Source organism: Cervus canadensis, chromosome 3, assembly GCF_019320065.1.
Source record: "Cervus canadensis isolate Bull #8, Minnesota chromosome 3, ASM1932006v1, whole genome shotgun sequence".
NCBI classification, from domain to species: domain Eukaryota; kingdom Metazoa; phylum Chordata; class Mammalia; order Artiodactyla; family Cervidae; genus Cervus; species Cervus canadensis.
Genome location: NC_057388.1, coordinates 8,410,791 through 8,427,350, shown reverse-complemented (window position 1 = coordinate 8,427,350; position 16,560 = coordinate 8,410,791). Strand labels below are relative to the sequence as shown.

The 16,560-nt window shown below is 39.4% G+C and overlaps 1 protein-coding gene across 8 annotated transcripts in view; it reads right to left on the bottom strand.

The window, feature by feature from the left end:
- Window positions 1-16,560, bottom strand: part of AKAP9 (A-kinase anchoring protein 9) — a 162,655-nt gene that overhangs the window by 78,610 nt on the left and 67,485 nt on the right. For all 8 annotated transcript variants that reach the window (XM_043462561.1, XM_043462563.1, XM_043462564.1 and 5 more), the window contains 4 exons: window positions 12,668-12,782; window positions 12,012-12,210; window positions 5,702-5,798; window positions 4,611-4,703 (listed from right to left, as the gene is read on the bottom strand). In XM_043462561.1, the coding sequence (XP_043318496.1) occupies window positions 4,611-4,703; window positions 5,702-5,798; window positions 12,012-12,210; window positions 12,668-12,782 (504 nt within the window). The remainder of the gene's footprint in view (window positions 1-4,610; window positions 4,704-5,701; window positions 5,799-12,011; window positions 12,211-12,667; window positions 12,783-16,560) is intronic.

Below are 16,560 nucleotides of genomic sequence, written 5' to 3'. Positions count from 1 at the left end.
GGCAAATAACACACGAAGAAACCAGAATCTGAAAAGACACGTGCAACCCCAATGTTCCACGCAGCACTGTTTATAATAGCCAGGACATGAAGCAACCTAGATGCCCATCAGCAGACGAATGGATAAGGAAGCTGTGGTACATATACACCATGGAATATTACTCAGCCATTAAAAAGAATTCATTTGAATCAGTTCTAATGAGATGGATGAAACTGGAGCCCATTATACAGAGTGAAGTAAGCCAGAAGATAAAGAACATTACAGGCATAACTAACACATATATATGGAATTTAGAAAGATGGTAACGATAACCCTATATGCAAAAACAGAAAAAGAGACACAGAAATACAGAACAGACTTTTGAACTCTGTGGGAGAATGTGAGGGTGGGATGTTTCGAAAGAACAGCATGTATACTATCTATGGTGAAACAGATCACCAGCCCAGGTGGGATGCATGAGACAAGTGCTCGGGCCTGGTGCACTGGGAAGAACCAGAGGAATCGGATGGGGAGGGAGGTGGGAGGGGGGATCGGGATGGGGAATACGTGTAAATCTATGGCTGATTCATATCAATGTATGACAAAACCCACTGAAAAGAAAAAAAAAAATAGTACATATGCAAATCACAGGTTCAATCTAATGTTATCCATGTTAGCAATCACTAACTCTGCTGGTTTCTTCTATATACTCTGTGCTTTTAAAACAACGTTTCTCAATATTTTTCTAACTTCTTAAAGGATCGCGCATAACCCCATCTGTTCTGGTGACTAATATAAACAATCTGTCCTATTCTGGGGCTTCGCTGGTGGCTCAGATAGTAAAGAATCTGCCAGCAATGCTAAAGACATGGGTTTGCTCCCTAGGTCAGGAAGATCCCCTGGAGAAGAGAATGGTTACCCACTCCAGTATTCCTGCCAGGAGAATTCCACAGACAGAGGAGCCTGGCAGGCTACAGTTCATTGAGTCCCAAAGTATAGGACACCACTGAGCAACTTTCACTTTTCATATACTATTCTAGGATCAATCTGGGCCATCAAGTGTTGTCTCTTGGATCACAGTATTGGGTTGCCCAAAAAGTTCATTTGGGTTTTTCTGTAAGATGCTATGGAAAAACTGAATAAACTTTTTGGCCAGCTCAATACCTTGGCTGCCTCTGGAATGGTCTTCACTGACCTGTACTCTAGCGATCTGCTATATGTTTGATGAATGATGCTTCACAAAACATATTTATATCATCACCATTAACACAGTAGTAAGGCTACTTTAAAAGATGTCATTTATGAGTCTTTATTATCTTCTAAGTGTCTTATGGCATCCAGTCCCATCACTTCATGGCCAATAGATGGGGAAACAATGAAAACAGTGACAGACTTTATTTTCTTGGGCTCCAAAATCACTGCAGATGGTGACTGCAGCCATGAAATTAAAAGACGCTTACTCCTTGGAAGAAAAACTATGACAAACCAAGACAGCATATTAAAAAGCAGAGACATTACTTGCCAACAAAGGTCCATATAGTTGAAGCTATGGTTTTTCCAGTGGTCATGTATGGATGTGACAGTTGGACCATAAAGAAGGCTGGGCACCAAAGAATAGATGCTTTTGAACTGTTGGAATTGCAGAAGACTCTTGAGAGTCTGTTGGACTGCAAGGATATCAAACCAGTCAACCCTAAAGGAAATCAATCCTGAATAGTCATTGGAAGGATTGATGCTGAGGGTGAAGCTCCAATACTTTGGCCACATGATGCGAAGAGCTGACTCACGGGAAAAGACCCTGATGCTGGGAAAGACTGAAGATAGGAGGAAAAGGGGACAACAAAGGATGAGATGGTTGGATGGCATCACATGAGTTTAAGCAAACTCCAGGAGATGGTGAAGGACGGGGAAGCTTGGTGTGCTAGTCCACGGGATAGCAGAGTCAGGCACTTTTGAGCAACTGAACAATATAAATCAAAATAGGAGCCTTTTATGTATTAGTTCATTGAATCTTCACAAGAATTACTATTACTTCTATTATTCTCCTCTTTTGCATAGGGGGAACTGAGACTGAATAGTTAAGTAATTTTCCTAAGACTGCAAATCTAATCCTATCCCAAGCCTCATATTCTTAACTACTATACTAGGACGCCCTGCTACAAACATTTCACTTGAGAAGTTTATGTAAGAGATAAGTAAAAGAGAAAGCCCTGCAACTCTCTAAAAGAACTAGATAGTGAGAGCTGTATAAAAGTGATGGTGCCCAATGTTCATCGCAGCACTGTTTATAATAGCCAGGACATGGAAGCAACCTAGATGCCCATCAGCAGAAGAATGGATAAGGAGCTATGGTACATATACACAATGGAATATTACTCAGCCATTAAAAAGAATTCATTTGAATCAGTTCTAATGAGATGGATGAAACTGGAGCCCATTATACAGAGTGAAGTAAGCCAGAAAGATAAAGACCAATACAGTATACTAACGCATATATATGGAATTTTAAAAGATGGTAACGATAACCCTATATGCAAAACAGAAAAAGAGACACAGATGCTCAGAACAGACTTTGGGACTCTGTGGGCGAAGGCGAGGGTGGGATGTTCTGAGAGAACAGCATTGAAACAAGTATACTATCAAGGGTGAAAGAGATCACCAGCCCAGGTTGGATGCATGAGACAAGTGCTCAGGGCTGGTGCACTGGGAAGACCCAGAGGGATCGGATGGGGAGGGAGGCGGGAGGGGGGATCGGGATGGGGAACACATGTAAATCCATGGCTGATCCATGTCAATGTATGGCAAAAACCACTACAATATTGTCAAGTAATTAGCCTCCAACTAATAAAAATAGATGGAAAAAAAAAAGTGATGGTGTTTCACTTTTATTTTAAAGGTTTTTTTGACATGGGCCATTTTAAAAGTCTTTATTGAATCTGTTACACTGTTGTTTGTCTGTTTGGCCACAAGGCTTATGAGACACAAGCTCCCTGACCAGGGATTGAACCTGAACCCGCCCCCCCACCCCCTGCACTGGAAGGAGAAGTCTTAACCACTGGTCTGCCAGAGGAGTCCTGGTGCCTCACTGCTCACTTTGAACAAAGTCATTCGATTCAAATATGGAAGTGCGTAGGTCCTTATGACCCAATACTTCCTTGCGTATTGACCGCCTCGTCTAATTTACGTTTAATCTAATTTTTTATACATTTCCTATAAATTCTACCCTTCCTCTTCCACTAAAATGCATATACTCCAGTAGGACTGTTATACCAGAACAGTTCAAATACTATAAAAAACAAGCAAGACAAACTCAGAATCCAACTATTCCAAAATAAGAACCCAATTATGAACATGCATTTTAAAAGAGAATTCAGAGACAAAGAAATGCAATCATAATGGCATAGGAGGTAGTACACGTGTTACTCAGGAGTTTACGAGAACAGTTCTGGGCACGGCAGCTAAAAGCATCTCTAGTCATAAACATCACAGTCACCTGTCTTTTTATTTGTTGGTTACTCTGCACTCAGATCCAGCACCCTAAGTTCAGCGGTTCCCTAAGCAGGGGAAGGTGACAGTTTCTACCTCCTAGGTCAGTGGTGCAGAAGCAAGAAGGCTGCAAGCCCCCTGAAGAGGCACCTGGAGGAAGCCTCGTGGCCCCCTGGACTCCATGCATCCCCCAGGTCAAGCTCAGGAAAGACACAGTCGCAGCTCCCCTTGGGCTCTCAGAGGAAGAACCCCACACTTACAGGAGACCACACTTGACCTCCTTTCTGGGGTCCAAATGCGTTTCTGAGCCAAGGTTTTCCAGAATCCATTACTTTGTGGTAAGCAGGAGAGTGATTATCTTCAGTCATACATTCTGCCTGCAGGTGAAAATTCCCTCCACCAAGATTTGCAAGCCCAAGGCTCTCTTTCCTGTGGACTAGAGCAGCCTTTTTCCCTCAGGAGAAGGATGAAGGAATGAAGTTGGGTACAAGCTTCTATCAATCCCTAAATAATCCCCATATTTCAGGAAACAGACTTTCCAGATGGCTCAGTGGTAAAGAATATGCCTGGTAATAGAGGAGACACAGAGATGTGAGTTTGATCCCTGGGTTGGGAGATCTCCTGGAGGAGGCAATGGCAACCCATTTCACTATTCCTGCCTGGAAAATTCCATGGACAGAGGAGACTGCCAGGAGACTAGCAGTCCATGGGGTCGCAAAGAGTCAGACGCCCCTGAGCGACTGAGCACGCACACATGTACTACTTCTCTGGGAGGAGGCAGGCAAAACTAATGTATTAATATAAAAGACCAAGCATATTCTTTCTCATGTCCTATCACATCCTCCACCTTTCAGGAAGGCCAAACTCCTTCCTATGGTACTACTTACAAGGTAACAAATTTATAACTCTGACAAGTTTCTAACTGCTATTCTACATCAAGAGAAGAATGCTTTCCTCATAGAAAAATTCACAGAACATTCCATTCTAAGGCAACGGTGGATAGTTACAGTATCTGACAACTTAAAAGAGCTAAGTGTAAAATTTACAACAAAAACCAGTGCTTTATCGTCAATAAAATCAGTATTTTTTGAAGGCTCAAAGGGAACACAGACAACAGTATTATCTTTCAAATACACTGTACTTACCTTAGCCACTTCTTCTTCTAACCGTTCCTGGTACTGTTTCTCCAGCAACTTAACCACGCTTGTTTCCCTTTTCACTCCAAATTCACCAGAGTACTAAATTAAAAAGCAAATATGACATTGATTTGTACTAATTATACACTTATTTTTAAACTTTTCTCAAAAGATTTCTTTAGAAAGTTTCTTAAAAGCTTTAATAAGTAAATAAATTGTTGCTCAATTAAAAGCAATAGTTCTAGTGAATAAATTCTACTATATAATTCTACTAAATTAACTGTACTTACTATTGTGAAGTTAACTAAAATGCAAACTGAGAAGCACGCTAACAATTACTAATGTACAGTTCTAGAGTGGGGGAAGAAAAGATACTACTTAAGAACTAAAAATTTACTGAATGAAGCCCAGGGTTTTACAGTTATGTTTGGGAAAAGTGGCCACAAGTTGGGAATATACACAGTGTTGAGAAGAGGCAAAAGGTGGTTTGGCTAGATGAGATATACTGGAAAAGATGAGGGACTTTTCTATCCTGTATGGCCTGTGCTGAAAAAAGCCTTATCCAATGTCCTAGCCCTAGGCGTATTGAATTTTGAGAATTCCTAAAGAAAACTCTAGAGATAGTCTAGTTCAACTTCTCATGGTAGGAAGAAAAGCTGTTTCTCTTTTTTTGAAACTAATTTCTTGTAAAGTTCAGGGCACTGAAATTAACTCACTATACAGCCCATGTTATATAAAACAAGACAATTTTAAACCATAATATATTTAGGGGGAAATAAAACCTCTCAATTTTAACTTTTCTGTGTTTTTCCTAAGCTGTGAAAGCACATCAGGCTTACAAAGTGGCACTAATGGTAAAAACCAGCCTGCCAATGCAGAGGCTCGGGTTCAATCCCTGGGTGGGGAAGATCCTCTGGAGGAGGCAACAGCAACCCATTCCAGTATATCAAATTTCTTCACTTTATATATTCCTCTGGATCTTTATTCTCATTTTTACTATACTTAACTCCAGCAACTATTTATTGGATAATTATTAAATCACAGACATTAAAATGATAGTAACAAAAATACAATTAGTGTACATAACAGTTTAAAAATACCTCTGTACCGCCATCAAAGTTCTGTTCTAGACAACTTGTTGGGTATGTTGTTTTCTGTACATCAGACTCAGTAATTATCACTGAATCAATGGAGAAGCTAAATATAAATAAAAGAGGATGAAAGGATTAGTGTTGTGTGTGAATTTTACTATAAGTAAATTTATAGCATGCATAAAATGTATTGGGGCAGTGGGGTATTGTAACATAACTCATTATTTTTTACTAATTTTTTCACTTAAAAGTAAGGCAGCAGAATTACGTGAATATTTAACAGATTATCCCTGAATTTTATGCCATTTTATAAAGTCTACTACAAATGTATGGCATGGAGCTGTTTATAAGTAGAGATATTTTTTAATAGTTACCTATGCTATTATTGAGTAAGCAAGTTTATAAAACCTCATTTTTATTAAAAATTTACACACAAATGCAGAGTGAAAAAAGTCTGGAAGAATACACATCCAAAGTAACAATGACTACCTCTAGAGGAATAGGGGTATAGTGACAATGGGAAACGTTCGTAATTTTATTCATAACTACTTCTGAAATTTGTTTTTCATGTATTCATGTACCTTTTGGTATTCATGTCTTTATTCTGTATTGTATTGGGTCACTTCCAGATGTTCACTACTACAAATAATGCTACAATACAGATCTCACAAATGTTATCTCTGCATACATCTATAGATATTTCTACATGATAAAATCTTGTAATTTTAATTTTTAAAATTTAAAGTAATGCCAATTTGAAAATGTTACATTAATTTAATTCCATAATCATACCATTTAAGTATTTTCTCAAAACTTCAACAGAGACTCTCAATGATTTTAAAACTTTCTTAGAAGATGTATGTCGTTGTTTTTGAGATTATACATCCTTTCAAATGGGAATGTACGAAGAAGTAGCATTCTTTGTGCTGCTGGCCACGAAAGTTTCTTCTGTTGTGAACTCCCGATATATCTTCTATAGTCATGTTAAATTATCATAAAAAGTCATTTTTCTTGTCTTTATTCTCTGCCCTTTCCTGGTTCGTTTATCTTTTTTTTATCATTTCATCTGTTTCTTCATATCTTCTTGCATACACTGTTCTGATCCTTTGCTTCATGTCTCATTTTCACAGCCCATGAAAGATCCCCCACATTATTTATCCAGCTATAGAGACCCAAATTAAAAAAAGAAAAAAAAATGCTGCCGAGTCCACAGTGACTTAATTCTGTGGCTTTATAGCCTTTGAAAATGTTTATCCCAAATTCAAAAACACAGACTACCTAAAATCAAATTCATTGTTTCCATCTTATAATTAAGGTCCTAACCTTCCACCTGCATGATTTCTTTACTTATATTAACACATCATAAGCCTCCATATTCTCGAGCTACAATACAGGTCATCTTTCCTCTGTTTTGCTCCCAAGATTCCTTCCATCCCAACATCTCACAGTATTCCCTTTATTTCCATTTCTCCTGGAGCCACTGCAAAAAGCGTCATTACAGAAATGTGCAAAAAAAAAAAAAAGAAATGTGCAGCAATGGGCACTGAAAAATGCCACAGACTCATGGCTTTACATTCCAGCACTTTGGCTGTATCATCATGTTATATTCCCCATCACTTTAGAAATTATTGTTCTATGAATAAATATCATTTCAATGATTGGACTGAAGTCCCCTGAGGTGAGTGAAGTGAAGTATCAGTTGCTCAGTCCTGTCTGACTCTTTCTGACCCCAGGGACTATACAACTCATGGAATTCTCCAGGTTAGAATACTGGAGTGGGTAGCCGTTCCCTTCTCCAGGGGATCTTTCCAACCCAGGGATCGATCCCAGGTTTTCCACATTGCAGGCGGATTCTTTACGAGCTGAACCACGAGGGAAGCCCAAGAATGCTAGAGTGGGTAACCTATCCCTTCTCCAGGAGATCTTCCCGACCCAGGAATCAAACTGGGGTTTCTGCACCGCTGGGGGATTCTTTACTATCTGAGCTATCAAGGAAGACCCTTGAGGTAAAGGGTCACTTTACATATATCTCAAGTTTTCTCCACAACATTTAGCCAAGTCTCTTTCCAGTCACAGGACTGGAAAAGGCAGTTTTCATTCCAATCCCAAAGAAAGGCAATGCCAAAGAATGTTCAAACTACTGCACAATTGCACTCATCTCACACGCTAGCAAAGTAATGCTCAAAATTCTCCAAGCCAGGCTTCAACACTACGTGAACCGAGAACTTCCAGATGTTCAAGTTGGATTTAGAAAAGGCAGAAGAACCAGAGATCCAACAGACAACATCCAATGGATCACAGAAAAAGCAAGAGAATTCCAGAAAAACATCTAATTCTGCTTTATTGATTACGCCAAAGACTTTGACTCTGTAGATCACAACAAATGGTGGAAAATTCTTCAGGAGATGGGAATACCAGACCATCTTACCTGCCTCCTGAGAAACCTGTATGCAGGCCAAGAAGCAACAGTTAAAACTGGACATGGAACAATGGCCTGGTTCCAAATTGGGAAAGGAGTTCCTCAAGGCTGCGTATTGTTACCCTGCTTATTTAACTTACATGCAGAGTACATCATGTGAAATGCCAGGCTGGATGAAGCACAAGTTGGAATCAAGACTGCCGGGAGAAACAGCAATAACCTCGGATATGCAGATGACACCACCCTTGTGGCAGAAAGTGAAGAGGAACTAAAGAGCCTCTTGATGAAGGTGAAAGAAGAGAGTGAAAAACTTGGCTTACAACTCACAATTCAGAAAACTAAGATCATGGCATCTGGTCCCATCACTTCATGGCAGATAAATGGGGAACTATGCAACAGTGAGAGATTTTATATTTTGGGGCTCCAAAATCACTGCAGTCATGAAATTAAAAGATACCTGCTCCTTGGAAGAAAAGCTATGACCAACCTAGACAGCATATTAAAAAGCAGAGACATTACTCTGCCAATAAAGGTACGTCTAGTGAAAGCTATGGATTTTCCAGAAGTCATGTATGGATGTGAGAACTGGACTATAAAGAAAGCTGAGCACAGAAGAATTGATGCTTTTGAACTGTGGTGTTGGAGAAGACTCTTGAGAGTCCCTTGGACTGCAAGGAGATCAAACCAGTTACTCCTAAAGGAGATCAGTCCTGGGTGTTCATTGGAAGGACTGATGTGAAGCTGAAGCTCCAATACTTTGGCCACCTAATGTGAAGAACTGACTCATAGGAAAAGACCCTGATGCTGAGAAAGATTCAAGGCAGGAGGAGAAGGGGACGACAGAGGACGAGATGGTTGGATGACATCACCTACTTGATGGACATGAGTTTCAGCAAGCTCTGGCAGTTGGTGATGGACAGAGAAGTCTGGCGTGCTGCAGTCCATGGGGTTGCAAAGAGCTGGACACGACTGAGCGACTGAACTGACTGACTTTCCAGTCACAGTTTCTTTTAATCCTCATGGTCCTAAGGTAGTTTTTATCCTCAGTATTACTTAGACATGGGTTTCAAAGAGGTGGCTCAGAGGTAAAGAATCCACCTGCCAATGCAGAAGATGTGAGTTCAGTCCCTGGGTCGGGAAGATCCCCTGCAGAAGGAAATGGCAACCATTCCAATATTCTTCTTGGAGAATCCCATGGACAGAAGAGCCTGGTGGGCTGCAGTCCATGGGGTCACAAAGGGTTAGACAGGACTGAGCACAGCACGTATTACTTAGATATGTTTAAGTATCTGTCTAAGATCAAATGGCGGCTCAAGGGTCCAACTGGGAGTCAAATACAGGTTTGTCTGACTCTAAAGCCCATAGCTGTTCCAACTCCATACTATTGCCCCAAGAGGTTTCATGGATAACATTACCAAATACTTGTTAAATGAATGACAATTAGTTTTTCTTAAATTATCTCAAATCTATATTAGAAGAACAAAATACTCTTTATTCAAAAAGTGCCACAGCTGTTTCCAAATATGTAGTGATATTTCACAAGAAATAACTTTAATTACATATTCATAGGAGAGAATATGGCAGTCAATAAACCTCATTGCTGGGATCTAAGAGAAAACTAATGGTTTTGGTTGAAAGGTACTGTTAATACATTTTGATTGATTATTTCAGAAACTCTGAAAAGCACAACAAGTTGGCAAAAGCCCAAGTGTAGGAAGAGCAAAGTAGATCTGCTCTTCCAGAGATTTTCCTTTTCTTCATGCTTCAGAGAGAAAACATCACTAATTAAAGGAAGGCTACTTGAAATACGTTAAAAGGTTATGAGTTCCTGTTATCCACTTATTTTCTTTCATATAAAAAAATCTAAAGTAATAGTTTCCAAATGTCAATCTATGAACTGCCTGTATCAGAATCATCTTGTATAAATACAAATGACCAGAATCTATGTCAAAGCTACTGAATCTACTCATGCTTCAAATGTAAAATCCAGTAATTTGCAATTTTCCGTAGTTGAAAAATAGTATTACATTTCAAAAACCTCCAATGTTTAATGCATCGTAAAGTCTGGGAACCAATGACCTCAAATAAAAGGGAAGCTTTGTAAGGCTGTGCCAATGTGGGATAAATAATTCCAAAGCCTATATACAGACACTGAATAAAAGCAGCAGAAACAGAGTGCTTCCAACGAAGTGAGGACACTCAGTGGTTTGTCTTCAACACACACACACAATAAAACACAAAAACTCTCTTCAGGTTTCAGTAACAAGTACCTATGGAGGTATCAGTCCTAGAGCAGCAGAGCCAGTCAAAGTTAGGTTAAAACTCTGAGGACTTTATAGAGCTAGTAAAATACTACAACACATTTCCCGACTAAATTCTAAGTTGTTCAATCATTTTAACAAATATTTACTGAGCACCAACTATTCGTAGGGAATTATTATAGGATTTGGGATATAGGAAATTACATAGACAAAAATTCCCTTAACAAAGCTTGAAGTCCAACACAGGGGACAGATAATATAAACAAATAAATAAACCTTCCCTTCTATCTATACATATACATATAAATACATATATATACCCTTATCTTTATAGTTACATATATATAAAACACACTTCCCAGGTGGCTCAGTGGTAAAGCATCTGCCTGCCAAGCAAGAGATGTGGGTTTGATCCCTGGGTTGGGAAGATCCCCTAGAGAAGGAAATGGCAACCCACTCCAGTGTTCTTGCCTGGGAAGTCCCATGGACAGAGAAGCCTGATGGACTACAGTCCATGGGGCCGCAAAGAGTTGGACACAACTCAGCGACTGAACAACAACAAAATATATATAACATAACATTAATACAGAAAAACGAAACAGGAAACTCATGTGTAGAGTTTTAAGGGATGATTTTAATTTAAATCGGGTAATGAGGACAGGCCTCATGAGAACATGACACCTGAGTAAAGACCCGAAGAGGTGAGTGTTGGGCATGCAAATAACCTAGAGAAAGATCAACCCAGGTAGAAGGAACAGCAATGAGAAGAGAAATTCTCAAAGCAGGAGCATCCCAACAGCTTGAGAATCTCGAGGAGATTATGTGGCATTCTAGCAGTAAGTCATAAGCAGGGCAGCAGGAGATAGATTCAGAGAGAAACAGAACCCAGTAAGTAAGGATCTGGTAAGGCACATTAAGGACAGAAGAGCCCTGGAATAACATGACTTGTCTTAAATTTTAAAAGCAAAGCTCTGGAACTGTGTAGAGAACAGACTCTAGAGAAGAGTTAGGATAAAAGCAGTAGTCCAAGTGAGACATGATGATGGCAGGGATTAGGGGCCTGGTGAGAAGTGGTACAGTTTAGATTTGTCTTGCAAATAGAGATAACAGGATTTCTTGCCAGACTGGAAGTGTGGTTTGAAAGGGGAGTCACCAGAGATGGAGTCAGATGGCTGCAGAAGGAGCAGATTTTGAGGGAAAGATTCAGAGTGGGTATTCTGGACGTGGTAAATCCAAGTATTAGACAACCAGGTGGAGAAAGTCCAGCTATGACTGGCGTGATCGTATCTTATATCCTTTGTGTACTGCCTATATCAAAGTAGCAAAGACTAAGCATACAATAAAAAACAAACATGTGCACACCGCCTGGTTTAACTTAGCCTATTCATAACAAAGAGCCTCTTTAGAAAATAAAGCTGTAATTAATAATCCTGTTATAAAATATATGTGGTTTACACTAACCTTTACTTCACACATTTCAGAGATGAAGAATTACCTCCTGTCCTTATTTCTTGATAATGCTACAGCTCATCTCTTTCAAGCAAAATTGTTTAAGTTACATTTTTTTCTTAAAACAACCATATTATGACTGCTACTAAACTACAAATACTACTGAATGAAATTATAAGTTGACGGATACCTTGGCTGAATTGTGGACTCATTAACAGCTTGAAGCCTTTCCTGCAAAGAATGAATCTCTGCCTCATAATTTTCTTCAGTTTCTTTCAATTGCTGCTGCAAAGAGGATACGAGGTTTTCTAATTCTTGAACCTGTCCTTCAAGTTGTTTCGTTTTTTCATTATCTTGCAGTGGAGGTAACTTGCTTTTATGACTAACATCTAAGTTACATGAATAGAAGAAAATACACATTTCAATAGAAATTTCTCAATGAAATACCAAAATCACTTTTTTGAAGTAGGAGAATATTCATTCTTCTTTGAAAGATAATGTTTTTTAATAGTATAACTTGGGTATCAGTCTAAACTCATGTAGACTTATGATAAGAAAACATGAATCATGTAAATCAAGATCATTTTTTCTATCTTCATGGCAGCAATACCACTACACCTACCAATTTTATGTCTTTAAATAGAAAACAATTTAGAATCAGGAAATGTAAGATGTAGGAAGACACAGACAGTCCAAGCCTCTCATTTGAAAGATGAGAAAACTGAGACCAAAGAGGGTTATCGTGAAATGCCAAAGGAACTAAGTTGTCTCAGATTTTAAAGTAAAAAGTCAAATTACTGAACATTTGATACGAAAACCACATTATGGTATATAGTCCAAATTTACCAATGTCTTGCAAATTGGTCATCTGAGGATGAGTTGATAAAAAGTCTGTTTGCTTTTCTGGCAGGTTCGCTTCTGCAAATTCAAGTTTCCTATCACGTGCCTGCTGTCTCTTAATCTATGAAAAATAACAGAAGAAAAGCAGTGACACAGATATATGACTCAGGATTGTAGAAACTATACAAAGCACCTTTATCTTTAAAAAGTTTTTTTTTCTTCCCCAAATCACCCAGAACTGTACCATTCTGATACAGGTATTTTCCCTTCCAAGTTATTCCACACTCTGACACAGTGACTCACATTGCATTCCCTTCACAGGACTGAAATTATATTAGTAAATATAATGTTCTTTCATATACAGGAGGAATTTGATCTAACTATAAAAACAGGAGCCACACAGAATTTTGGTATAACGTTCACAGCAATATTTAAAACATGACTTAATCTTTGAAATTTCAATTCATACAGAGTAAATTTTATATTATGAATACTTGATCACATATCTGCTATTAATCTCTGAATGTAACCTACATACAATCAGGTAGCTGACAAATGTGTGCTACTCTTTATACAAAAGCAAGGAAAACAACAAAAACAGATAAACCTCAGCTTCTTTCCTTAACTATTAAAACTAGGCAGCAATATGTCAGATGTGTGTGTGTATTACTTAAGTCATTCTTCAAATATTTAATACTCAGTCTACTATGTGGCGAGCACTCTGACAAGGGAGGTAAGAATATAAAATCAGTGGGGGAAAATGCACACACACATATACATGGTACATTTGTCCTCACAGAATTTCACAATTGGGGAAGCAAAATTAAATAATTAACAATGCATTAAACTATAACATGTGACTAAAGGGTGATAATAGAAGACAGACTGGTATGGGTCTGATGGAGGAAGTGAAATTTGGTTTGGGCCTCCATCATTTTGGTCAATGATTAGGAAAGGTTCCAAGGAAGGCAGAGTAGGAGCATTCGTGAAAGGGTGGCCTGCTAGAAGTGGTGAAGACAACGGTCCTGAAGGATAGGGGAAATTGTGTATGCCAGATAAAGAAGACAGATGAAGATGAAAGAGCACCCTAAAAGCAAGGTGCGAGTTTGGATTTGCTACACTAGGTGAACAAAGAATTGTGTAGATGGAGGTGAGCACCGGGATAAAATGTATTTCCCAAGAAGGCCATTTCAGTTGGTACTACTTTATCAAGTCCTCTACCTGACTCCTAATCCCATGTACATTTCAACCAAGAATCTTGCCAGAAGAAATAAAGCCCATCAGGTAAATACTTTACTTTTCAGCTCTACCTTTCAATACTATCAATTCATTCAGCAAACATACAGTAAACCTTTTACCATGTGCTAAACAAAGCACTGTGCTAAGAGGAAATGAAAATCAAGAGAAGACTTCCTGACTTTGAAGGGTTTAGTGGGGGTTAGCCTAGTGGACATGTCACATGTCGCCACAACTCCATACACCATAATTAGTGGATCAAGTAGAGATTCTTGGTGACTGTAGGTGGGTGGGCAAAACCCACAATGAAGGCTTTAAAAGCCACAGAACTAAAGTGACATAAATTAAGGGAAAAAAAATATTCTAAGAGAAGAGCTAATACTACAAAAAAAAAAAGTAGAATTAAGAAATTGGGCTTCCCTTGTAGCTCAGTTGGTAAAGAATCTGCCTGCAGTGCAGGAGACCTGGGTTCGATCCCTGGGTTGGGAAGATCCCCTGGAGAAGGAAATGGCAACCCACTCCAGTATCCTTGCCTGGGAAATCTCATGGACAGAGGAGCCTGCTGAGCTGCAGTCCATGGGGTTGCAAAGAGTCCCACACGACTGAGCGACTAACAATTACTTACTTATTCACTTAGTGGAAGATACATTGAGCATCTGTTTATACCTAAGGAGGTAACGTAGAGATCTGACTTTCATTACTGGCTACAGAAGTATTCTTTCGGGTACCAAACAGTTTTTCTTGTATTTTTTTTAAATGTTTAATCCTTCCCAATATTTAAAAAGGCAAAAAGACTTTACATAAGATTCGATCATAAAGTCGATGACCTGAAGGAACGAACACCAGGCCCCACTCCCACATGTGACAGCACGTGAAGCTGAGCAGCCTCTGTCCCCTTTAAATGAAGTATGTTTTCTCCAGGTTTCACTTTCCCAGCTTTCACTTGGCCTTCTTCATTTATTTTATGAGCTGAGCTCACATAGGCATTTATGTTATGATCTCCGACATACACCTCTCCTCTTTCCCCATGACTCAATTAAAATGACAATGAATCTGTACAAGATAAATCCATAATAAACCAAAAAAAAAAAAAAGAGACCAGCAGATTTCAACAGAAAAGGGTGGCAGAATAGCGATTCAGCAAGGAAGGAAGGGGCCACAGCAGCCTACAGCACGCTGGAAGGGAGCCGCAGGTGGAGGAGCAGTTAACTTGCCTAGCAGAACCCTAGAGAGACACCAGGCTCAGAGAGAGATCAATGACAGGCAGACATCAGAAAACAAATATATCAACCCTTAACTAATCACAGCACAGCCTTTTCAGCTGACCCAGTCAGGCAGAAGTCTGGTGGTGCGTAAAAGTTTTTCTAAAAAGAAACTGAAAGAAGTGTCTGGGGAGAACTAAGGAGCCGAGTGTGGGTGTCTGTGTTCCAGAGCAGGCTCCCACACTCCAGCACCAGGGAAGGGGCATCTGTGACTCATCAAAAGAAACCGTTCCCCACTCACTGTCTTCAAAGGAAAGAGGCAAAATGACAAGCATCAGTGTAGTTACTTGTTTACTGCAAGTCCTCCTACACTATTTAATAGTTTCAACCATGTCCTGTCACCAGGAAAAGCAACACATTTTTAAAAGGAAGAAAGACAACAAGGAAGGAAGGTGAGAAAGCAGAAAGGACATTAGATGATTAAGAATTCACTGGTAACTTCTGCCAAAGAAAGTTCAGTGAAGCATGAGCTGGGAGCTTGTTTACAGGTGGGTAGAAGAGACAGCAAGAGGTGGGAAACCGACTGCAGTCTCTTCTTTCCTTCAAATAACAAGGCAATGAAGGAAGGAGAACACACAGGAGGTATCGGGTTCAGGGAAAATTGGTTGCGTTCTGAACGGTGGAGACAAGAGGCATATGCAAGGCAAATGAAGGACAGAACAAGGAAAACAGACAAAGAACCTGAAAATAAATACAGAAGGGACAGAAGAAACAGGCTACCAGTCTTAGAAGAGGGGGAAGGGGACGTTTACAAAAGCACAGAAAATAAGATAACCTTGGTTATGAAAAGGGACAACTTCTTCTGAGACAGAGAAAAAGAAATTAGGGTATTTCCACGTTTAAAGAAATGCCTATTGATCTACAGGTAGCAAGGTGAGATCGCTTATAACTGTTAAGGTTAATACAGAAAAATGGGAAATAAGGCTATCTGCGAAGGAAAAAAAGGGGAGTAGAAATGGAAAGTGTGACTTTATAACTAGGGAAGTTATAAAGTTAGGGAACATCCACTGAGGAGCCTATGACAGAATGAATGACCACATGAAAGAATTGTCAGCTATGGTCAGAGCCCACGACTATGCAGCGTCACCAAGCCATATCACCATCTCACTCTGTCAGCAGTGCTCAGAAACCCAAGGGTGAGTGGAGAAAAAGGGTCTCAAGAGGTAGGGAAGGGCAGCAGGAAAACAAGAAATCTAGACTACGAAGGGTACTGGTATGAAAGTTGTACGATGATTCTGAATAGGGTTAAATATTCTAGCTATGAATGGGAGGAAAAAGAAAGTAGCAATGGTAGAGAAAGGCAGAATTAAAGAAGGGTTTTTAACCTATCTACCTGTCCTCCTACAAAGTTATCTGTAAGATACTGAAATAGGTTTGCATGTTTTAGAAAAGACTGAATAA